Here is a 25,720-nt window from a genome sequence, read left to right on the forward strand (position 1 = left end):
AGTAGTAGTTAGTAGTAGACAGTAGTGTGTGGATTATACATATATAATTATATATTATGATATTTTATACCTACTTTACAGGCTAGTGATTTCAGTATATGATTATAGTATTGTAAGTTGTACTGCTATGTCGGAGTGACAACAATAATATAAGTACACGGTGAGTGGGGATTCTCTTTAAGGCGGCGGCCGTTCGTCGTAGCGGTCGGTCGCACTGTTGCCGCGAATCGTGTGTCTGTTACCTCCACCCCGGTGGTGTTGAGCCACGCACTGTTTCTGAATTACGTTCCGTTTTTCACTTTTTTAGTGGCTCTGCAGTTCGCAATTGCGCGCGCAACAGTTGTCACGACGACGTTTTCACCGATAGTTCGTTATCACTAGTCGTCCGCGTTTTTTATCAGTCTCACAGTTACGTGAACGAAATAATTTCCATTGCCCAGCGATTCGGGCATTTGAATAATCGAAAACGGTTTTCGCACGGCTCGGTCGCTGTAAAAATTCCTGATCATTTTTCTGCTCATCGCCGCGGGCTGTTTGCGCGATCAGTTTTTGCACAATCAACAAGCGATTTTTTTTGTCTGGTGAAATTTTGTGCAATAAATGAGTTTTTTGACCGAAGTAGGTCGCATCGATACATTTTTTTTTTCTTCGCGACATACTAATTGTGTGCAATATTCCGCATTACCTTATAAATAACACCAAACGGTTTATAATTATTGTCAACGCGTTGTCCCCGTCTTTGTCGAGAAAAATATAACAGTGGACCTATCTATTTCGGTGAGTAGATAGTCTACACATTATAATTTGTTGGTAATCACTAATCATCATTACTGTATTTTTTTATGATTGGCTTTGTACAGTTGTCAAGTTAATAAATTTATGTTATTCACTTACCTACCAATATTTTTTTATAAGCTAACTAATATAGGTAACAGAGTATTGTTCTAAAAAAAATGATATGATATACATATATTTCTAATCATACCAAATTTTTAAAATTTTATAGCTTAGAATTATAACTAATGTCTGATGGACAGATACTAGGAATTGATGTATTACCTATGATATATCAAGTACCTACCTACTATTAATTTTAAATGTTAAAACATAGATTGCTTACAATATATACCTATATTTTTGTTTTTGCTTTATTCTTTTAATCTAATTTATCTACTATTAGTCCTATTGATCTAGAGCTAAAATATAACACATATTTTTTGCGTATGTTAAAGTAATATATTTACTTAATTAAAATCATTTACTTAGGCATTTATTGGTACAAATTATTACTGTTCTTAGCTCTTTTTGTTTGATCAAATAAATCATATAATTAATGATTACATCACTATACTATTCATAAGTAATTATTTTACAAATAATATTTTATATTCTGGTCTACCAAAGGTAACTATACAAATAGATGTATTTTATTAACTGTACATAATACTGTAATGTGTAAGTATGCATCCATTTCTAATAATGTATATTAATTATTTTTTTTAATATTCATTAAATAATTTTAATTTTCCAATTCAAATTATACCATCTTTATTGACTATTATTGACATTGTTGAACTTCAGTACCTAAAGTTAAAATGTTTTAGTTGGTATAATTTGTATATATTTTTTTCAATTTAATAAAGTTTTCAAGCTACTATTGTTTTTTCAAATCTTGATGGTTGCCAAGCACCAAAATAAATTTGAAAGGTTATACAATGTATATTTTAAATATATATACACAAGATATATTATATGATTCTTTATCATTTCTTAAATATAAAAATAAAAAATTACAATAAATTAATTTTATTTATGTTAGTAAAATTATCATTTGTCTGCAATTTATAAAGTTGTATACAATATAACTATAAAATTTGTTATTCCCTTCTTATGTGATAGATTATTAGAAAAATTTTAGTTTTAAATATTAAACAGTTAATCAACAATTATGCCAAATAACGCATTAAATCAAAATATTTTGGGATACAGAATAACTTAAAATTGAAAATACTAAATTATAAAATATTAAAATTTAATCTAACTTTGATAATTATACCATAGAATAAAATAATTATGTATTAATATTCTAGATAAATATTAATTACATGTAAAAAATGTTTTTATTACTTATCATGATGTATCTTTCTAATATTTTCTAATATTTGTGTATTATCGTAAAAATAACATATTCTGTACTAACTTGGTACCTACCAACCTAGCTATACATTTTTAAGTTAATTATATTATCTAAATTTAGATCCCAATGATACTATTATTAGTAAATTATTACATCTCTATGCTTTGCTTATAGAAAATCCTCAAGGAAATCTTATGCCAAAAAAATTGTTGATTAACACAGGTTATAGGTAACTATTAGCTTTCAATGGCATTGCACATTGTTTATTTGCATTCAAATATATTATGGTTTATTTATTAATTTATAATTCCTTAAATTTGAGTAATTTTCTCACATAATAATCTTAACTAATACATATTTAATCAAAATTAAAGATTAATAATACATATTATTACCTACTTAAATTTTATATTTTATTACAATGTGTTTAAAACAGATATGTAAATTCTACTCAATATAATATGATTTTAAATAAACAAAAAAATGTTTAATTATTTAAGATAATAAAATTGGACTATGACTCTAGATTTGAATATAATATTATAAGTTGTAAAAAAAAATTAACTTTAACATTTTATTCATGTAACCAATCAAAGTGATGTATGAAGTTAATTTTAATATCTATATTTAATCGGTGTTGTTGAAGTGTATGTGGTTACAATATCTGATAATTAAAAGAATTTTGCTCATGATAAAGTATACTATTTAATCTATCAAGATTTTATCTGTGATATATTCCTACTAATATTAGTTATTTGAGTATCGTTTAATCTTTAAAATACCATAATTTTTAAAGGGTTTATCCCATTTACCTAAATTATTTTGGTCAGAATCTAGTCAATTTGATTACTATTTCTATATTTTTGAATTAAGTACCCAATGAAAAATAATTTTGATAGTAGGTAAGTGTTGTAAATTATTACAAAAAAAAAAATGTATTTAGCCAAAATAATATTTTTGATAAACAACCAAAATGTGTACAGCTCGTTTGTTTTTAATCAGTAGAAATTAGATTAAGAAATATCTACTGTTTTTAACAGCATGTTATTGCATTTTTCATTAAGAAATCTATTTCTAATTCGTTTATGTTCTCTAACAAAGCCACAAGGGCAGGTTAAAATAATTTTTGTCATATTTACCTATAACTATTACGTATTTATCAATTATATTGTAAGGACGATATTTAATCATATATAATTGACAAAATCAGTTAATTACAAATTGAAACCACTGTAAACAATTTGAAAATTTTCCACTATGGTAAAACATCTTATTTATAAACACTTAAATATTAAATCATAAATTAAATTATAAAAACATGAATCATAAGGTTTGCAATTGAGATGATAAAATAATATCTAGATGATTTCCTGTTAGGAAATTTTATATATTTAATACTTGCATTTTATGCATGAGGGTATTTTATTAATTTTTTAATTGGCAGATAATATTTCACTGAAATATCTATAAAGTAATAAAAAGTGATATAAACATTTTCATAATTTGAAATAATTTATTTTCATTTATAATATCTATTAAAATGTTAACCGTGGTCCATGGTTCCTTTATTAAGATTTTGAAATCATTGAGCTTTTAATTTTTTTTTATTTTACTAATATAATATTTGATTTCTGCAATATTATCATATTAAAAAAAAAAGTTTATTATTTATAAATTAGTAAAAATATTAAGTAAGACCATTTACATTATAATCAATATAAATGTTTCAATTTTTTAGAATATTTTTTAATAGAATAAATAAACAAATAATAAATATGTTTTGTAAAATTATTACCTATCTTATAATTATTTAAAATACATTAATTATTATAGTCAATCTTTTATATCATTATTTTAATTGTTAATTTATGTATAGATAAAATAAGTTACACAAACATTTATTATCTTTATCTAAGGTGAATCCATATTTTGTAAAAAAAAATTAAAATCATACAATTGTGGGTTTAGTGTGATTTTTAATAAGTTGAAATATTTGGATAATTGTATACAGGAATAATTTATGCTTTTTATTTTTATGCCTAAAGTAGCTATGTTATAAAAATACATTATTCATTAGAATCTTGATCTCAAAATTCTATGAAATAAAAAAAAATTTAAGTCATCCTTTACAAAATCAATCATGTTAATTAATAATTAACATATTAATCCACAAATATTTTAATGATATTTATTTTTTTCATTTTTCAAGATTCTATTATCAAGTTTATTAGTTTATAAAATCACTAATTATTATCAATACCTACTATAGTATGTTATAGAATCAATAAAAATATAATATAATTATAATACCTTCATATAAAACAAATTAATAACCAAATAATATTAATCAGTTTTGAATTTTAGATTAGATTATCTATCATTTTTGTAAATGTTGTTATAATATTTACTTCCGTGTAATCTTTTTAGGCTTATTTGATTATAGGATTTAAATTATACGTGTTAATTTAACTTAATTAAAGTAAATCGTTTGTAGTAAAAAAATATTTTGCCAATAGACCAATTTTACGACCATCAGTTCTTTAAAACTTAATTAAATTTACATATTTAAATACATTTTGTAGATATGATCAAAAAATCCATTAGGATGAACAAGCCATCGCTATGTTGGTTGGTATGACGTGGCGAGAAAGTGGCCAACATAGCTGTATTTAATTTATAAAATGTAGGTACAATAGTATTCTATATAATTATGAAATGCGTCATAATTAGTCACATTTATAATTTTTATTTATTTCTTTTTAATACTTACTTAATATTATTTACATAACTAGGTATATTTAATAATTTTCACTATTATTATTACCTTTTCTTTTAATACTTTTTTTGCTGTGTATGTATATTTATCTTCTATATGCGCATGTAGAAGATCTGCGAGACCGCGTGTACTATACGTGTCTTTTGGAGGTGAACACTGACTGAACAACTTTCACAGTAGCACACCCTTCTCTTGCGAACACGTGATGCAACTATGTCATCAACATACACATTACATGTATATATTGTTCTTTAATTAATGATCGATGTGTGTATTATCATTTTATAAACTTAGAAAAACTGATCGACTTAGAACCATTTCATATGTTAATACAATTATACGTTCAGTGTTTTAGAAATATTATACTTTGGAAAATCAAATTACATCAATAAATAAGAAATGCGTAAATTTTACTTTTTTTAAATTTTATACTTTAGAACCCAAAACATAAATGTTGTGGTATAATTTTAGTAAAATATATTTATTTATTTGTGAACAAAATTAAATGTTCATACCAAGGTTAGCTAGTTTTTACTTGTTATTTTATATTATTCGCAATATCTTCGTATACATTAACTAATAAAATATCAAATACATTGTTGTTAAAGCACTTAAAATAACGTGATTTTGAGAGAATCTCGTGTAGCTGGAGTTAGGTCCTAAAATAGTTGATATCTAAATAACTCTTAGGTATATATACGAGTAATTGTATATTTTTAGAGGACACCGAACTAATATGTGCTCAGCAAAATTAATTCTGTGTGGTAAAAATTAATAACAGAGTACATTAAATCTATTACAAATCTAAAGGTAAATATTTAGGGAATCTCATAGTTTTTTTATTGATATCGAAATCCAAAAGTCAGTTATAAAAATTTTAAAATATTAATATTTTATTTACTTATTATAACTCACGTTAAAATTAACATAGCAATACATGCCTATGGGGTGGTTTAATATTATCTTTAAGTTTAACAGTAAGTCAATTAAAAGTATTCTAACATTAAGACAAAACAACATTGGTTCTGTCTAACCGTATTACTTAAGTACGATAGCAAAGTACCTGAGCAGCGATAGGAGAATGATGATTGTTGAATGAATAGTTTTTCCTGAACAAAGTACGCAGCTAGTTAATAATATAATATATTTATATATTTATATTTCAGAAACAAAATAAATAATATTTACAATGATTTTATCTAAAATTAAAGCCATAGTACTAATAGAATAATAAATGACTTACGAGTACAGTAGCTACTTGATATAAATGTATTATAAAATATCCTTAAGTCGCTGTTGATATGTGGTCTCCGCTCATAATTAATTTTCTTGTACAATGATTTATCATTGAGTTAAAATTTAACATCCATTACAGTGCACTTAATGACGAGTACGCTCGGCACCTAATATGCAACAAAACTCTTTTTATTTTAAGCTGTTTATCTTTTCCTAGACGAAATTGAATGATATGTTGAAACTATTTTTCTCTATTAATTATGTTGTATTACATTTTTCAGTTATACTTAAAATAAATTCACCAACATTTGCGCTATCAATTTTTTTCTTTACATTATCTGTTAAAATTAAGTCGTAAATGTATATAATACCATTCATTTATGTAAAATGTGTATATGTTATTATTACAATTAAGTTTATTATTTTTTCAATTTACTTAAATGTTAATAAACATTTTTTTAAACAAGATATCTTTTGTAAGATAAAATTTAATCCATTTTATTTTATTTTTTTTGCATCTATTTAAACGTATTCAAAATTTTTTACTATTCACAAAAATATTTTTTGAACGAATTTACAATTATAGAATAAATAAAAGTAATAATATAAAATAATATTTTGCTAAAATAATTGTCTACCATTACGAATAATTTTAATTGCCGTGACCTTGTGTCGTTCTGACAGTGACCACTAACCATAAACAATTTTATAAAATCTGGTTTCCTTTCACTAAGTATCGTATGAGAAATTTTTGATCATTCAAAAATTAAATTTTTATATTACGGCTTAGTGGAATAGGTTTAATTAAGTAAAATTTTCATTTTTTTTTTTATTTTAAAACATTTACCTTAAAATAAGGAAGACTTCTGAACTAAGTTTTTGGTATTAATTTTACACGAAAGTTCAAAAGTATTAAATTATTTATGATAGTTTAAGCTTGAACATTTAGTAAAAAGTTTTCCATAGATTTTTCTTATCTTAAAAATATCGAAAATACATTCGTATTATTTTCTTTTAGACATTTTGAGAACAACATTTGATAGTTATAACAAGAATAACGTTTTTAGTTATTTTATATTATCTTCTTCTTCACCTTTTCTCACTACTATACAAGTCGACCGTCCTTCACTTTCAAAAAGCTCTGTTCTATGTACTTTTATTTTATTTACATCCAAAATTTTTATATAATTTTCTAATTTAACTATTGATTTTTTTCTTCGGTTTTCCTTTCAACATTTTTGTCATAGCTACTATCACTGAATAGTGAATCACTTCACTTAATTATAAGTTATAATTGTTGTTATAATTTATAACACAACATCAGGCCTATATATTGTTTTTCATGTTATCTATGTAAAGACTCCTTACTGCCCCTAATAAATTATTTTCTTATTCTATTTTCCCTAGTTCTCTTTTTGCATTTTTCTAAACAACGCATCTCTGCTACGCCCACTCTCTGTTACATTTATTGGCTACTGCCTAACATTCCAATCCATAGAACATTAAATAGGCCTCACAACTGTTATTTACAATCTATCTTTTAACCTCAATATCACACAACATGCTTAACGTTTCTTTCTTCTTTATCTGTCCACACATAGTCCATTTCTATCATAATTTTTAAAATACAATATTCTTTTGTACTACTGTGGTCTGTGACTGATCATAGGTAATTTAACCTATTCCTTTTATACACTACATCATCCCTATCTTCATCGTGTACCTTGCGCTATACATTTAAAAATATAGGTTGATTGTTCTTAAAGTCTTTGTTCATACATATACAATGATTTATCATTGAATAAAATTTAACACATTTATTAGTTTCTCAATGACGAAGTGTACTCAAAATAATAAGGTACACTCAAAACCTATTATGAAATGTTCTCTTATTATAAAATTCTCTAGTTTTATTTTTATTTATTACAGTTTATCAACATTAATTATTATATTGTATAATATTAATACCTTATAAGTAAGGTGAGTTGTATACTTATATTAATAATACAAACGATTTGTACTGTAAATTATTAGTTATTACCTAAATCATCATAGATCATGATTTGGCCATAAAGCATTACATACACTTTAAACTATATTAACTGTGAAGTTAATTTTATTGATATTTCAATGTTATCTCAGTTAAATAGTATATATTATAATATATTAAAATACATCAAATACTTCATTATATGTTTTAATGCTATAGTTATTCTCAAAGTCATAGTCATGCCACAGAATTAATAATATTCAATTTATTTAATCAGTTTTTTACACTGACTACTATAAGTTATCATTCTTCACAATAACTAAACAAAATTTAACAATAATAATGAAGTAATTGTTATTGATTGTATTATATTAGTCATATTATATATTAAGTAAATCAGTATCTACATTTTACGGTATAACAAGATAAAAAAAATTAATAAATAATCAAAAATCCGGGAACTAGCTTTTGCTTTATGGTAGATTTTTAATGTAATACGTTAATTGAGTAGCACTGCGTAATAGATGCGTTAAATTTTAATTCAATAATAATTAATTGTAAATAGAAAACGATTTTGAGTAATAAAAATGAATAGATCAGCATACATTTTTAAGCAGCTTTTTATTTTAAATTAATATTATTATTAGTATTTTATTAATTGGACAGCTTGAACTAAATCTTTGTAAAGAAATTGTACAATATTAGCTATGAATTATAAGACAATATCGATGTACTGCAGAAATATATATGAACAGATGATAAAATATATAGTATGTTAAAATATTTTAAAAATTTCAACATGTATAAAAAATAAATAATTTATACATAATGATGGAAAGTTTTAAATTTTTACGATTAATAATATTTTTAATTGCATCATCAATTACTAAACTGATCTTGTAAAAATCGTTGACCATTTTTGTTAAAATTTAAACTTTAAACGCTTATAAAAGAAATTTTGAATATGTATTTTTAATATTTTTAAATTTCTATAAGTTTGTATATTTTTGTAATTTTGACGAATTTTATTAAAATGTTTAAGAACAAATTTTTAAACAAGAAATAAAAATAATATCAAATTGATCTAAAATTATAAAATTTTCAAATATTAGAAAAACGCCAAAATATTTTGAAAACTAGGTATATCGTAGCTATAAAAAAAAAAAATTAAAGATTTATTAATAATTTCAAGTTACTACGATTATTTCTTTCTCAATTATAAGAAGAAAACTAACTTGATTTTGTAAAACTTTGTAGTATTTTTTCTATTTTAATTTTTGACTCGAAAAATAACTAAATCAAATTTTCTAAAAACACTCAATGTCGAAGTAAATTTTCTTCTCCATAATATGATTTCTGTATTAATATTTTGTGACCGACACAAAAAAATATATTTAAAAACCAACAGATACATTCCTTACTCCATACAGACTAAAATAAAATCATTTTTGTCTAAATATACTTCATACTTTGTATATTAATTTCTTAGAACTGAATTCCATTCATATTTATATAATATCAATGATTTTATATGTTGATTGTATTAGTAGTATTATTTGTAAATATTTTAATAACATGAGTTTTATAATAGTTAATATGATTACTGGGTATTATGAAGCTGCAATAGTAATAGACTAGCAAACGATTCTAATTTTAATAATAATATTACATCCCCAACAATATATGAAATTTTTTTAAATAATTAATTTCTTCAAATAACGTAGAATCTCTGAATATTCATACACAATGTTAATTTATCATATTATGTTACTTCCAGTTTTGGAATGATTTAATACCAAACACCAACATTAACCTTCCATTAAAATTTAAATTTCTTTCTGATTTCACTTCTATTATTAATCCTCTCCATTTTTTCAACACGGTCTTTAACAAAATGTGCTTATCTAGTAAAATTATCAAAATATTTCAATCTACATTAAATGATTGGAGCATTAAAATAAACACGGTTCGATTTTATTTTTTATTTAATCGTATATACATCATGTACAGTGTTATTTGTACGATTAAATTTACCAAGTATCAGCTAACCTAAACTACGGTTGTATACTTCTACCATAATATAAATAAAATGGTAATTTTATAATATTGCGTAACAGGAATAATCATTTTATAAGAATAATTTCAAAAATTATAAAAAAATAAATGAGTATTTGATTTGTTTAGTCATGCTTTGCTTATACTTTGACGTAACATACTATATATAGGTGTGTAATGTTAAAATATTATATAAATCGGGGATCAATCGTCTCTATATAGGAAAAAAATTTTATACTAATTCAAAATTTTAAAAATATTTAATGATTTATTTTTTATTTTTGATGAAGTGATTAATATTATATTTACACTTACATACATCCTTCAAAAAAAAAAAAAAAAAAAACAATTACCTAATCATTATTATTTATTTATCATATTAATAAAAACCAATTACATTAAAAGTATATTATAGATTTAATGAATATTAATTACTCAAAAATAGTATTCTAAACGATTACTTGTAAATTTCAAATTGAATTTGAATAAGCTACAATTATTTATTAATTATTTCCTTAATAATATTTGCATAATGTTAATTAATTTATAATTTAAATTCATATAGATTTTTATTTATTTATTTTACATGGTAATAAGTTATAATTTCTTTTGTTCATTATATATAGTATAAATGAAAAAAAAAAATTAAATTAAATTAAACAACTTAAATTCATTGATCTTATTTAAACTATCATTTAATGAGAAAAGATTACAAAAAAAATTCAGATTTTATATTATTTAAATTTTATATTTCTGCTGATAATAATCTAGTGTTAAAAGCAGTTTAATTGTTGATTCTAAAATATGTAATAATTTTGGTACATTTATTAATTTTTCTAACCTATTAACCTATGAATAATACAATAAATTACAACACGCATAATGCATATCAGCATATTATGTATTTGTATTAGAACTTACAGTAATTTTATTACTTTAATTTAATTTTTATTACTCTAAGATAAGAATAGCCAGAAAAAAATAACTACAACTTCTTTTACTACTATATAATATAAAAATCTGTGCAAATAACATGAATGAAATATAAAATAAATTATTAAATGATGACACTTTGGAATTATTAATAACTATTAAAAGTGTTGTAAAATTAATTCTAATATGTATATATTATAAAAAAACTTTTTGTAAATTGTGAATATTTGTTAACATAGTTTATGCATGTAATTTAAATTATATACTTTTTTTTTTTTTTTATTCTTTTTCCAAATTTTTTAAGTAATATTATTATGCTTTAATAAAATTAAATACGCCAATTAATTTATTTCTATGGGTTAATTATAATGAAAAACACTTGTATATCTTTAATGTTATAAATATATATATCATCGCACTAAATATGTCGGAAATTAATACAAATAATATTTTTCACACTTTGGTAGAAAGTAAACATAGTTCAAGGAAGATTAGTTACGGAATTTATATTTTCCCTTTTATTGCACGTGCTCGAAAAACTATTGAAGTTTTTTATGTATATTTACCCATATTAGACTATACACTTCAATACATAACTGCTTTTAAATTATAGTAAAAAAAAAGATCGAATTTCGATAATTCACTTGTATAAAAAAATTTAGTCAATTATAGAATAGACGATAAACCTAATCATTAAATATTATTTATTATTTTTCGATAGTAAATACAAAATTTGCTAAAATTATACTTGAAAATTACTCTTAATTATGTTTCTAGATGCAGCCATTTCAAAATATGTACATCCGATAAAACCGCATAAAATGTATTATGACACTCCAAGCTAAAGTTCAACAACTAGAGGTAAATTGTTAATTTTGATAATTATTATTTAACTAAAATATGTATAAATTATTTCTAGCTTCAAGAATACATTGATTTATTATATGATTAAAATTTAGATTATTTATTCTTATTTATGTTTAATGATTTGCTATAGTTTTAATTTATTTGGTTTGTTTTTGTTGATTTTGTGAGACCAAGTGTATAATATATTATACAAACATAATTTATAACTAAAGAGTGATTAATGATTATCTTAAACTAATTATATGTAATAACTTTTAGTTTTTATGGTAATTTAGTTAATTCTACCAGTTATTATATTTTATTTTTTATAACTTATCAACACAATACTTACTAACATATGTTACTATTTTTGTTTGTTAAAATGTATTGTTAAATGTTTTAAAAATAAAACATAAATATTTACGTATGCAATTCATTATAACGAATAATGGTTAATTATCCAACAACTTAATCATCTTCGAATATTCTCATAATATACTGATAAATGATCAATCATAAACCATATATATATAACTATATGGTATAACTATCTAAATGTTTTTTGACTAAACACACACTCATTCGCTGGGTATCTCCGGTGACACTGGACCTGAGATCCGGAGTCAAGGCCATCCGAGGTATCTTTAAACGCAAAACCTAGCTCAACTGAAACTTTATTTGTTATATAGATATAAATGTAAATAATTTGTTTTTTCTCTTTTGAACATTAATACGTACATTGAATATAATTTAGTATAATATATTACCTTATACTAAATATACACAACTAAAAACAAAAAAAGATAAAAACTATTAGAATATATAGATTATATATGCTATTTATGTGTTCAAACGCAGTTTTACTCACATATAATATCGCATATGAACTTGAACATGGATGCTATATGAATTGTTCTGACGACATTTATTTTATTGCCCCTGTTTTTCCATCGTACGTTATACAAATGACCTTGCTTTGCATTCTTATCACAACCTTATTCAAATAAGTTAAACCTTTTTAGTTTAAAATACACATTTGAAAAACCGATTACTAACATTTTTTATTGGGTGTGATTATACTAATCAATCAAATTATCTATTTAGAATCTGTCATGAAGACCCCTCCAAATAAATTCTCCAGCTTTATTAAATATCAAACTATACAATTGTGATGTGGTGTGGCGCGGTGGTTGGTCACAATCACTAATGTGTTCTGAAGACAAGCATCGGCCGACGTCGCTAGCTGTTGGATAGGTGACCACCCGAGTTTTTAGTAACGAATCCATAGCGCACACACGTACTACACAGACGGTGTTCCAATCCTACTAACCAAATCTTACACAAAAAAATTCTACTGTTTCTATCTACAACTATAATGGCCTTGGTTTCTTGGCTTAAATAAGATTAATAATAAAAATAATAAAAAACTAAAAAATTAAATTAGGCGAGCTAATTTTTATTTATTTTTATTAAGCAATCAACCGTATACGAAAAAAAAAAAAATCAGAAATAACTGTAGTTACATAGTTTACTATATTATAAATTATAATGTATGGAGATGGAATCGATTAATGAGTTATGCAGTATAAAATTTTCGAGGGAACTTAAAACATGTATTCCTTATAGTTATAAATTGTTACAATATAAAAATTTAAAATGTATTATTTATTTGTGTTAATATTTTTTTAATTTTAAGGCGTCGAACTACCACGATGCCGTCTATGCAAATGTTTGGACGTAGATGGCTTGCCGGTACAGACGATTTGGTATTTCCAGGATTATTGGAGCTTTTAATGCGAGGAATATGGTGAGTTATTTTTACATACTTATCTATGGTTTTTTCTAAACAAAAAATTTATTGTAAATACTAAATAATTTAATACATATTATTTATCACATAAAAGAAGTTTTTGGATGTTTTCGTAATAAATACATAATTTACGACAGTATTAATTATCAATTATTCCAAGAATCTATCTTTTTTTTTAGTAACCTACTCCAGTATTATAAATAGATACAATACGTAGGCACCTTTTTGTTTGAAATATAATTGGAATAAGTAATTTAAAAAAGATAGATTTTTGAAATAATTGATACTTATAATACTGCCATGCCTAATAAATAAGATTTATAAATAAATATCGATCTGGTAGGAAAATGTCAATTAAAAATAATATGATTATTTAAGCGATTGCCATTTGTCCAATCATTAGTGATGTACTGCCGTCGCTTCGCTTCGCTAATTATTGTTAGTATCCAATACTTGGTGAAAAACCACATGTAAAATTTTACAGATTTTATACTTACATTATTTTAACTTAAAAAAAAAAACCGCCAGGTACTCAAGTGAAAATTTATTATAATCGAAACCATCATTTTATATGTAGAATAAATTCAAAATATATTATACACAAGGTATTATTTAATATTAAATATTAAAGATTGTTTTGCTAAATGGTCTCCTCTTTATGTATTTAAACTTTTATGTCATTGTTTTTAATTGTCTGTTAACTATTTCAGTTTTTTTTTTATTTACAACAGATTGTAAATATATTTTAATATTAATAAAAAGATATATATATATAAAGTATATATGGTTTATCGTATATATGACAATTTAAATAAATACACGAACCTATATATAATGATGTGAGTAAACAAGAAATATCTTTAAATCTAATTCATCCACGCTTGCTTAGAATTCAAAGACCTCTTCCTTCCTACCAAATAACTATTTATTTAGTTTGTTGTTAAGTTTAACAATGTTAACAAAGATTGGTGTAATTGATCATGGTGAAAATCGGAAAATTCTGGGTATTTACATATATTGTAATACGTATAATCATTAATTAATTAAGAGCATATACGAAAACAGAACTACTTTTGCCCACCAACCACTCTTATTTCGACATTTTAATAATTAACAATTACCTACTCCCATAATCATATAAAAACGGTCTAATGTCTAGTCAAAAGCATCTTTCCTTCAATGAATCAAAACCAAAAAGAAATATTCTGTTTTTAATACACCTAGCGATTTTCTATAATGACTGACTCTCTTAGGTATTTCTATATTATTTGTTTAATGTATGTATCCAGAAAAATACATAAATATATTTTATTATTTAAATTTATTCCCTAAGTAAATGGGTTTTATGAGTTTATTACGTTACGAAATAAATATTTAATAAATTATTTATGTAAACATCACATAAAACCTATTGATTTAGGGAAGTATTTGAATTAATTAATGATTTATTTATTTTCATCAATATATACGCCTATATTTTTAAAATATAATGTTTAATAACGGCACTTATTGCGTTAAATATTTATAAATTGTTATACAATATGAATATGTGAATATGCGTTTGTTATAAAATATGCACGATTTTTAATCTTTCAATAAATTAATTCATACATATTTATTGTACATTTATACCTATTGTGCAAATCAATTAAAAAATGTTACCCTTATAACAATTGTATATTTATAACATTATGTAATATATTATATTTAATATCATTACTTACTTTATGTCTTATCCGCCAGAAACTATACAAATATTTCAAGGTGGCCGTCTAATTTGTACTTTTGATAATGCGCCTCTAGGTAGATACATATATTTAGATATATGAAATGTTAGTATGTTACCAACGTAATTACGTCTAATTTTGATGGCAATCATATACTTATGTGTGTATACCTATTATATATGCATAATGCCCGTAATAATAAACTGTATGATGTCGATTATATTATATAACCAACATCACGCATATATACCATCCTTGTCCTTTTTATAATGTCTGTACAAATATATATTACTAAGTCGGTGCATTAACATTATAAAAATAACGATCACTATTATGTTTTAGAATTTCTTTATTAACCTCAAAGAAATATAACTTATGTTTATGATATAGGGCATAGTTTCTCTTATATACATTACAATACCAAGCCTCATAAAGAAAACTTAAAATGTTCTACATCCTACCTGAATCCCTCAACCGGTATAATACCGAATTATACAATTTCCATCCATAAAAATATAAAATCTACTCAAAGTTAATCAAAATTATGTTCTAAATTATTTAATAGTTGTACTTGTAATAAAAATCCAATAGTCACAGTTTTCTCGAGGGTTATCGAAATTTAAAAAGTATTATATTTTAAACGTTATGCACTTTTTAGTTATTTATCAAAATAAATAATAATCGTTATAAATTTAAGTGAAACGGTAATACTATAATAGCTAATAATATCTGGAGATTTTACTCTTAATACGAACTTTTTATTTTTTTATTACCTACTATTAGTACATCGTTATTATTATTTTTTTATGAATAGTCATTGAAAAATTAATTTTTTTGGCTGTGTGCTGTTTTACTATAAATCGGTTCAAACATTAATATCTTTCTTTAAATTTATAATTTTATATGGGTACCTAATACCTATATTATATTTTCTATGGTATTATTATTTTTTCAAATAAAAGTTATTATTTTTGCCTGTAACTTCAAGAATAAAATGTTATACAGAATTGCAGAAATAAAATTGAAGCATTAAATTGGGTACTTTTAGTTTTATAGTAGACGAAAATAAATTATTACGTTCATTTGACGATTCTAAATTTTATTTATAAATGAAAAAATAGTAAAAATGATGTATTTTCTTCAAAAATAATTGACAGTTTTCTTTGAAACTATTAAGAAATTTTAATAATGCTATCTTTTAAATAAATACTATATTTGTTGAATTTCTATGTATACAATTTTAAGTATACAAAACTCATTTATTTTAATTTTACAAAAAAACATCAATAATAAAAAAATTACAACTACCTAGGTATTAAGAAGTTTAATATTCGCTATAAATGTAAACATTTAAAAAAAAATTTATATAGATCTAGAATATGAAAGTTATATCAAGACTAATAAGTTTATAATGTAGAATTTTTCAAATTTTGTTTGACTGCTATTGTTGATTTTATAAAATTATCCTAATTTCCTAACCCCATATTGTCACACGAAATTGTTTATATATTACACATAATTTCATTTTTTTATGTAGAATTGTGGAACACTTGTTTTCATGATATATAGGCATAATATATAATGGTTAATTTTCTTATTGACCATAAAATAAAAACCATAGTTTAATATGTACGAAAGCATAGTTAAATTATCTAAAGTATTTTCAGTCTAAATTCAAGGTCAGAAATTACTGACATTTTATTGTTTAAAAAATGTGTGAAATCTGCATATTCACAAAAATTATTTCTGTTTAACCGTTCCCCTCTTTAATTTTTGCTCTACTATTTTTTAAACGAACGTTAAGAATTATTATATTACTAAATAATTGAAGCAATTTAAAAATAAAATACAAGGTTAGAGTTACATGAGTTGTATTAGATTGTGTTCAAGTAACTAGAATAAAATACGAATCAATAAATCAAAGTCCACGAACCTACCCTATTCGTGGTTATTATTTACCTAATATATTATTCAAGCACATTAATAAAAAAATAATACAAGTAATTAATTAGTATGATACAGAATGTGGTAAAGACAGTGCAGTTTTAAAAGGCTATTTAAAAAAAAATTACGTATTTAACAGTAATAAAGTTTGTATTATTTTATTGGATACCATTCGGTAAACTGTTTTATGCATCAAGTCATAATAATGACATCAGAAAGATTTTAACTCTATTAGCAGTGATACATTGTTAAAGGCGATTTCTGAAATTTTTGGCCACATTTTTCTGCTGGCTCACCTAATTTTAGCAATCTATTAACTCTTTCCTGTAAGGCTGAAGAAAAAAAATTTTAATTGACCTCACGCCTTTGAAGAACATAAAGATTTAGTTCGGGAAGAAATCACCTTCATCAATGTATTGCTGCCAAATGCCCAGTGCCGGATCTAACATTTTTTTAACTCGGGGCAAAATATGAAATTGGCGCCCTTCTATATCAATAACCTTTTTTTTTTTTACTTATTACATAATTAAAAATTTGGGCCCCTTTATGACTAGTATTCAGGGCACGTGCCCCGGATTGCCCCCTCCCTAGATCCAGTGCTGCAAATGCCATCACCTTTTTTACGTCATTTTCAGAACTTAATTTATAAAATGGCATGGTGTACTAAATAAAATAAAATAAACCTGTACATTTTTATAGCCTTTTAAAACTGCACTGTTTTTTTTTTTCAAATTAAAAAAATATAGCTAATTTATAATATGAACTCTCATTTGAACATAATGGATTTTTCATAATTCATAATATAGTGTCTTGCAGTAAGAATATTTTAGTCTTATGTTTTTTTCACTGTCAATCTGATTAATAAATAGGTTACTAAAGCTAAATTCTTCCTTTCTGCAGCCATATGAAAATATTTTTAAAAATTGATGGCATTTCCTTCGATCAGAACTCGGCATCTTTATTTCTTGGACAATCTTGGGTAACTAAAACGTCTTAATCTTCATGTCAACTTGAAAAAATGCCAAATAATGACCATCTCTAGACAAGCTTCTCCCACATAATTTCCTTATACCCTTCTTAATGGTACACCCCTCAAGCGGTTTTTTCTATTTATAGATCTTGGTAATTAATTTTCCCCCAAATTAAACTTTAATGTTCATATCAATACTATTAAACTAAGCGCTAAAATTACTAGGTTTTATTAAATCTAGCACCAAAATGTTTACTACCATCAATTGCCTACGCACATTTTACTTTGCATTAGTTCGATCTACATTAGATTACAGTTCTGTTATTTGTAATCCTTATTTGGTTAAAAATCAATTAAAGTTAAAATGTGTTAAAAATTGTTTCATCTCTTATATATCATCTATTTCACCATTACTCATCATTTTCTCTATGAATTAAAATAATAATTTATTATATTAATTGTTTAAGTTGAGTCATCTTTGGACGTATTTAATTTTCATATATACAATATTGTATGATATGTAATATGTATTACTTATATTATTCATTAATCATCACAATATAAAGGATACCCCGTCGGAGTATCACTTTATCATAATTATTTCGGTATTATACACTCATAGTATGATCAAATTGTTTGGATATTTTTTGTATGATTTAATTCTGTGAATTTTTTTATAATTTCGAAACTATTTTAACACACAGTTATGACAATGAAATTATACTATAAGTATACTATACAAATATAATGTACAGGATTATAAGTATCTAATTTTTTTGAAATCAATTAATTTAACATTTTTAAAGTAGATATTATAAAACAATACTTAACATTAATCTGTCTATTACATTAGTTATAAATGACGTATTTTAACTATGTATAAACGTATTTTATACCATTTCTAATAACCTCAATACAAATAAACAATGTCTATACTCTATAGTCTATGGTTTAAGAAAAATATTATTTAAGCTATGAAATCATGACAGTTTCGTCTATCTAGAGGTTAAATTGTCATTTAAATATTATTTGTATGCTATACATTTTTCGAAAAATTTTAAATTTAAATTTTTGTTTTTTGTTACACGCATTAATGTATAATTTAGAACTACATTAATTTCAACCTGCTGTAAACAACACTATAAAAGTATGTTTATGCATATTACAAATCAATTTACCAATGTTTTGGTACAAACTTTTATAGATTTATTTGATAAAATATTATTTACGTTTATCAAAATATAATTATAAAATCAACTAATATTACCAATATACAAGTAAAAAAAAAAGAATATATGTATTAGTGTGAGTAGTATGAGTATACTAATTATGTATATTTTATTTATTTTTTTAAATATTTAAAACATTATGGCTAATGTATTGTAACATATCACACTTTTTATGACCAGATTAGACGAATGCTATATTTGACATTTTTACGGTTGGGTCGTCACCACACACCGAGACCGAAATCGGAGTTTTCTGGATTTTATTGTTATGCGAAATGTATGTATAAGATCATTTAAATAGGTAAGAAAATAAAATTAAAAATAAATAAAAACAACATGTGAGGTAAGAATTGAAAATAAATTATTTTAATAAATTTAAAATTATTACATAACCTTGAAGAAAAGCCTCACGATGTAAAGACTTTGATAAATTGAATAATAATTAAAATAACATGGGATTATTTCTTCATGTATATAATCATCAATTACGAAGAACTATGGCTGTTGATTAAAATAATACAATAAAATAAAAATATAAAACAAATAAATATTATATCGATTGGTGTTTTATATATATATATATATTATTTTATATAATATATAATATGTCGCATCTCGCGGCTACAGCGCGCCACAGGCTACCGCTTGATATAATTTAAAAATAATAATAAAAATAATATTTTATCGAAATAATTATAATAATATGCATAAGAGAAAAGAAAAACGAATACCGGTCAAAGTGTGATTATTATATAATTTTTATGTTGTACTTACATCATTCCTAGAGATCCCATATTTATGGATGCACTAGAAATTAGAATAAACAAACATGATTACTCCATATGATCGTATATGTATAGGTATACCGAGAAATGTCGTGTATAGTCGGTTTCACACATTGACCGGAACAAGAAAGAAAAAAATTATCGTCATGTAAAGACGGCGGACGATCAAGAGAAAAAAAGATAATAATAATAAATAGATAATTGTCCAGTATTTGACATAATATATAATTAGCATAATCGACGAATCGATATGTACTCTTGGTGTTATCATCATGAAGCCATTTCAAACGTTATACACTATAGTATTTAAATATTAGGATAAGTAGATACATATATTTTTTATTTTAAAATCTAAATTAAATCCATGAAACTATATTATCATAGTTATGTTTTATTTTGCATGTTTGATATAATGATAAACTGCTAAATTTTACTGGTTAGGGTAATATACATTATTTTTACGCTAATCATAAAAACTGTCCTAAACAGACAATTTTTTTCTTCATTTACCATTTCACCACTAGTTAAACGTTTAATTGAAACGTTCGTAGATTGGGTTTTTCAAACTTGCATGATGATAACGAAAATTCTCGACAGTAAGTGACCATTCATCTAATAAATAAACGTTTCAAATAATATTTAAATTGACTGCTATTTTATTAAAATTACAATTTATATTATGTAAATTTTGACCTCGAGGCTTGTCTGATGACAATTATAATATTTAAAATACACAGTAATATTTATTAACTCGAACTATTTTAAGTTACCTACTTACGATTTTATTAATGCCTAATTGACCTTATGTAACTCCGTTATATTAATGAATTTATCCGATTATTGAGAAAGAAAATTCTTCTCAAGATTGTTATATACTTCTACCATTTTTTTTTTTTTTTTTTTTTTTTTTTAATTATAGAATGTAGTATCATAAGGAAATAATAGTGTTACAAAATATACACTAGAAAATATCATCAGTTAAGATATAGTTGAAGGAAAAGCGAAGCGTGTATATTTTATTATTGTTTATAATATATAATATTCATATAAGAAGGGAAATTCAAAAGTGTTAAATTAAAATCTTACGATACTGCAGTTGCACGTCGTGTATTGTAATGGGAAAGCAATATTAAGTGTTAGCGGACACGGTCAATCAACCGGAAGAAACAGTAACGCACGATTCGAAACGACTCCGTCTAGTTCCGGTATAGTGATGGCTAATATACATAGTGGGAGTACCTATAATATAATTTACAAACCTAAGATGTGTCAGGTGGGAGCTGAGAAGTCTAGGTGAGAGTAGAGTAGCTATTAAGTAGGCATTAACTATTTCGCTATCAACGGGTGCGCAGGTGAACTGAACAGTAAACACGTCTCTGAAAATACGGCTGTAAGTTGTTCCTATTCAATATTTTGATCGGAAACAATAGATAAAACAAACTGCGGTATTTAACGGTATTGCCACTGAATCGATTCAAATGTTTTTGAATAGTTGAATTATTTATCGTGTCAACCTCATAATAGTCGTTGTCCGAATGCCGGTCATTGGCTTTGTAATAAAGACAACAATAAGTCGATATTATAATACGCACATCACGAAACATTTCCTTGTTTAAACCAAAACTACTCTCGTACACAACAATAGTAACTCTGTTGTTTAATATTATTCAATATATTTATACTTTATAGCTAATGGTTACCTAATAACGAACACATAATTATTATTTTAAAATTCAAAATATATCCATAGGTTATGCCCTTTGTGGGTATACACTATGTCTTAGCTATATTAACAATTTATTGTGATTCCACCAATTCTGTGATTTTAGGCTAACATTGATGAGTTGTGTATTGTGCCGCTACTATCAATGGACATTCAATTGTTTGACCGGCGGTCTTTTGGTCAGAGTTTACCTAATTGGGATAGTAGTAATGCATTCCATAATCATTCTGCTTGTGATGGTTTTGGTGAATCGGAGTGCCCAAGGTGCTATATACGACACAAAAGCTAGACGTGTCGTTCCACATCTTCTAGTTGCTAAGTATGAATTATTAAGAACGGCTAACTAAACTTGTATTTTTTATTTATATATATATATATATATATATTTTATACATTTTTTATAGGATTATTTTACTCTTACCTGAGATTGCATTAAATGTGCTTGGAACTATATGGACTTATACAAATTGTATACAATGTGATAGTGAACACTTTACGAGTACCGTAGTGGAAAGTAAATATAATTCATTGTGTGTTGTTAATTTCAATCATTAAAAACTACTAATGTATTAATGATTAAAAAATTTATCGATTATTTTAGTTGGAGTACTATTCAATTGGGTCATGCTGGGAGGTTTGGTATTCGTACTAGCCATGGTGTTAGATCCAGTTGGGTCATTAAAACTTCAAGAAGGAGCCAATGGTAATGTAGATACAGATATGGTGTTACACCGAAAAGTCACTCGTATTTGGGTGAGGCGTTTTAGATGGTTCTTTTGTTGGTTGATTAGAGATGAACATTCGCATGAAGCATTTTCTCAAGCAGCCGGTCAGTAATATAGACTTTAAATTACACATTTCAATAAAAAAGATGCCAATTAAATTTTTTTTTCATCTAATTATTTTTAGGATTGATGAGTTCTATGTTCAGAAACACAGATATTGTACCATCAGACTTTATTGCTGGTTTTGTGTTATTGAGAGTAAAGCAAAAGCGTGAGTCCAGAGAACAAAGACGACTTGCACTCTTAGCTGAACAAAGATACAATTGCACATCTAGTAAGTCAATATAAAATCATATAAATTAAATAATTTAAATAATTTAATATTTTTCTTTCAGTTGTTAATGAATGTTTTACTGGAAAACCAAGTTGGATGTGTCTTAAAAAAGCTAGGCATTACCTCCAATTATCTGTTGCTATTTATGGTTGGCCATTCTTGATTTATCGTTATTGTATAACAGGGTTATTTAAAATGATGCCCAAGTTTTTTTGCTGTGCTTGCTTTAGGTAAATTGTTCAATTTAATTTCAACTAAAGTAAATCAATCATGATTAATTTTTTGCATAGAACTAAGCCAACTGTGGTCAAAGAAGATAACTGCTGTCTGTGTAACTTTGCAGCAATTCGATACATGTCAAAATTACATTCTAAAGATATTTTATTTGCTTCATTTGTAAACCATATATTTGAACTACCATTTTTTGTAACTGTTGATCATGAAACCAGTAGTATAGTTATTGCTATAAGAGGATCATTGTCAATGCGAGATATATTTACTGATTTGACTGCCATAGTAGAAAAATTAGATGCTCATGGTGTTCCATCTGATAGCTATGTAATATTAATAAATCTTAGAAATAACTAGAGGCCAATTTTATAAGTATATGAATTGTTTCAATTTAGGCTCATAAAGGAATGTTATGCAGCGCAAAATATATTAAAAAAGAATTAGAAGATCATAATGTTATAGAAAAGGCTTATACCAATTTTCCAGAATACAATCTTGTAATTACAGGTATGAGCTCTACAACTTTAACTATGAATAAATATAATATTTTTAACTTATTATTGATGAATAATGTTTAATTTATAATATTCAGGACATAGCTTAGGTGCGGGTACTGCAGTGCTCTTAGCATTTTATATGAGACCACTCTATCCTAATCTCAAAGTGTATGCCTTTGCTACACCAGGTAAATAACCCAGTTACTGTGTATATTATATTAAAATGGCTTATTAAGTCTTAAACATTGATTTTAGCTGGATTATTAAGTCGAGAAGCAGCACGAATAGCTGAAGAGTTCACTTTGTCTGTAGGTGTTGGTGACGATATGGTTATGCATATGACAATTGATAATGTTGAAGATTTACGAACAAATATGTTACAAGTACTACAATCATGTAGATTACCAAAAGTAAAGTTATTTTTAATATTTAAATTAATACATTAATATATTATTCCCATTAAGTAGATATAAAATTTTATATATACATAAATATTTATTCTAAATGTTATAATACTATTTTCAATATCTACTTTTGGGTCAACCTGATATCTATTAATGTTTTTAATCAATAAACATTTTAAAACTTTTTTCTTAAATTATTTTATTATATTTTGTTTTTAGTACCGGGTATTTTTAAATGGGTTTGGCTATGCATTATTCGGCGTACCATCAAGGGACCTTGAATCAACGTGGCGCCATCGGACTACTTCTGAAATGCGTAATTCTCCACTGTTATCTACACATTCACCTGTTCTGTCTATGATTACGCAGAATGATGGGTTCCCAACTGATACCATTAGTAATCATCATCTAGTCCCTACAACGTCATCATATCCTAATGATCAACCAATTTCTATTTCATCTACTTATAATGTAATTATGCCCTTCAGTACACTTAAAAAGTTTATAAAAAAAAATTTATTTTAATTGATGAAACTTTTAATTTTTAATATCAGTTAATAAAATAATTAAACTTATTATTCTTATTCTTAGGAATTAGCAGCCAGAAGGTACTCAAAAATTCGTTTGTATACTCCAGGGCATATACTACACATAACTAAGAAAAAGAAAAGTAAAGAACAAAAAAAAGCTGATAAGTATGTTCATAAACAACTAATTTTATTTATTTTTTAAAATATTATATTTTTGTACTGCATTTTATACATATTTATTTTAATTGTTCATAGAAAATCTGGAACAAACAGTAATGAATATAATTATGAAATGCGATGGGCCACTCCTGAAGATTTTAAAGAACTGAGAGTAATGCCCCGTATGTTATTGGATCATTTACCAGAAAATGTTTTAAAAACTCTTGACAATGTGCTTGAAGAACAAAAAACAGAAATCGGATTTGATTTAGCTCAATTAACTATGATCTAAGTACTAAAAAACAATTAATTACGTTATAAAACTAGAGCTTTGTTAAGTTCATGCTCAAATTCCTCTGTCCAATTATACACTAAGTTTAGGTATTATTATATTATTAAGTATAGTAAACAACAAAATTTTAATTTATATTTGAGTATTAAATATTTTTTATAACATTTACTTAAAAGGGAGTGGGGCATAATATATCCTACAAATATTGTAACTACAGTATTTTATGAATTGATGGTCTGATTACTGTGTGAATTGTGGTTGTTTATCTAAAATTATTATTAGAATCTCCTTAAATATAATCTTAACTTATTTGATTAAAAAGTTCATATCAACAAGTCAATCTCTAAATGTCGAAAATAAAGTTAAACTTCTATGGATTTGTATAAA

At 24.7% G+C, this 25,720-nt stretch overlaps 1 protein-coding gene across 1 annotated transcript; it reads left to right on the top strand.

The window, feature by feature from the left end:
• The first annotated feature begins 242 nt into the window (after positions 1 to 242).
• On the top strand, positions 243 to 25,720 carry LOC112594416 (sn1-specific diacylglycerol lipase beta). Its single transcript, XM_025339184.1, has 15 exons — positions 243 to 777; positions 11,905 to 11,988; positions 13,670 to 13,780; positions 22,268 to 22,480; positions 22,566 to 22,675; positions 22,763 to 22,990; positions 23,071 to 23,220; positions 23,282 to 23,450; positions 23,511 to 23,778; positions 23,847 to 23,958; positions 24,044 to 24,136; positions 24,204 to 24,358; positions 24,572 to 24,823; positions 24,944 to 25,047; positions 25,138 to 25,720. Exons 3-15 carry the CDS (start codon positions 13,686 to 13,688, stop codon positions 25,331 to 25,333), a joined length of 2,145 nt encoding a protein of 714 aa, XP_025194969.1. The 5' UTR covers positions 243 to 777; positions 11,905 to 11,988; positions 13,670 to 13,685; the 3' UTR covers positions 25,334 to 25,720.

This window comes from Melanaphis sacchari, unplaced genomic scaffold, assembly GCF_002803265.2.
Source record: "Melanaphis sacchari strain LSU unplaced genomic scaffold, SCAv2.0 Contig22_pilon_pilon, whole genome shotgun sequence".
In the NCBI taxonomy this organism is placed as follows: domain Eukaryota; kingdom Metazoa; phylum Arthropoda; class Insecta; order Hemiptera; family Aphididae; genus Melanaphis; species Melanaphis sacchari.

Excerpts from the sequence above, each read along its gene's own strand:
- LOC112594416 (XM_025339184.1), top strand. The coding sequence starts at position 13,686 with ATGCCGTCTATGCAAATGTTTGGACGTAGATGGCTTGCCGGTACAGAC. Across the intron at positions 23,959-24,043 it reads ATACAATCTTGTAATTACAG|GACATAGCTTAGGTGCGGGT; the intron begins GTATGAGCTCTA and ends TATAATATTCAG. Across the intron at positions 24,359-24,571 it reads AATCATGTAGATTACCAAAA|TACCGGGTATTTTTAAATGG; the intron begins GTAAAGTTATTT and ends TTTTGTTTTTAG.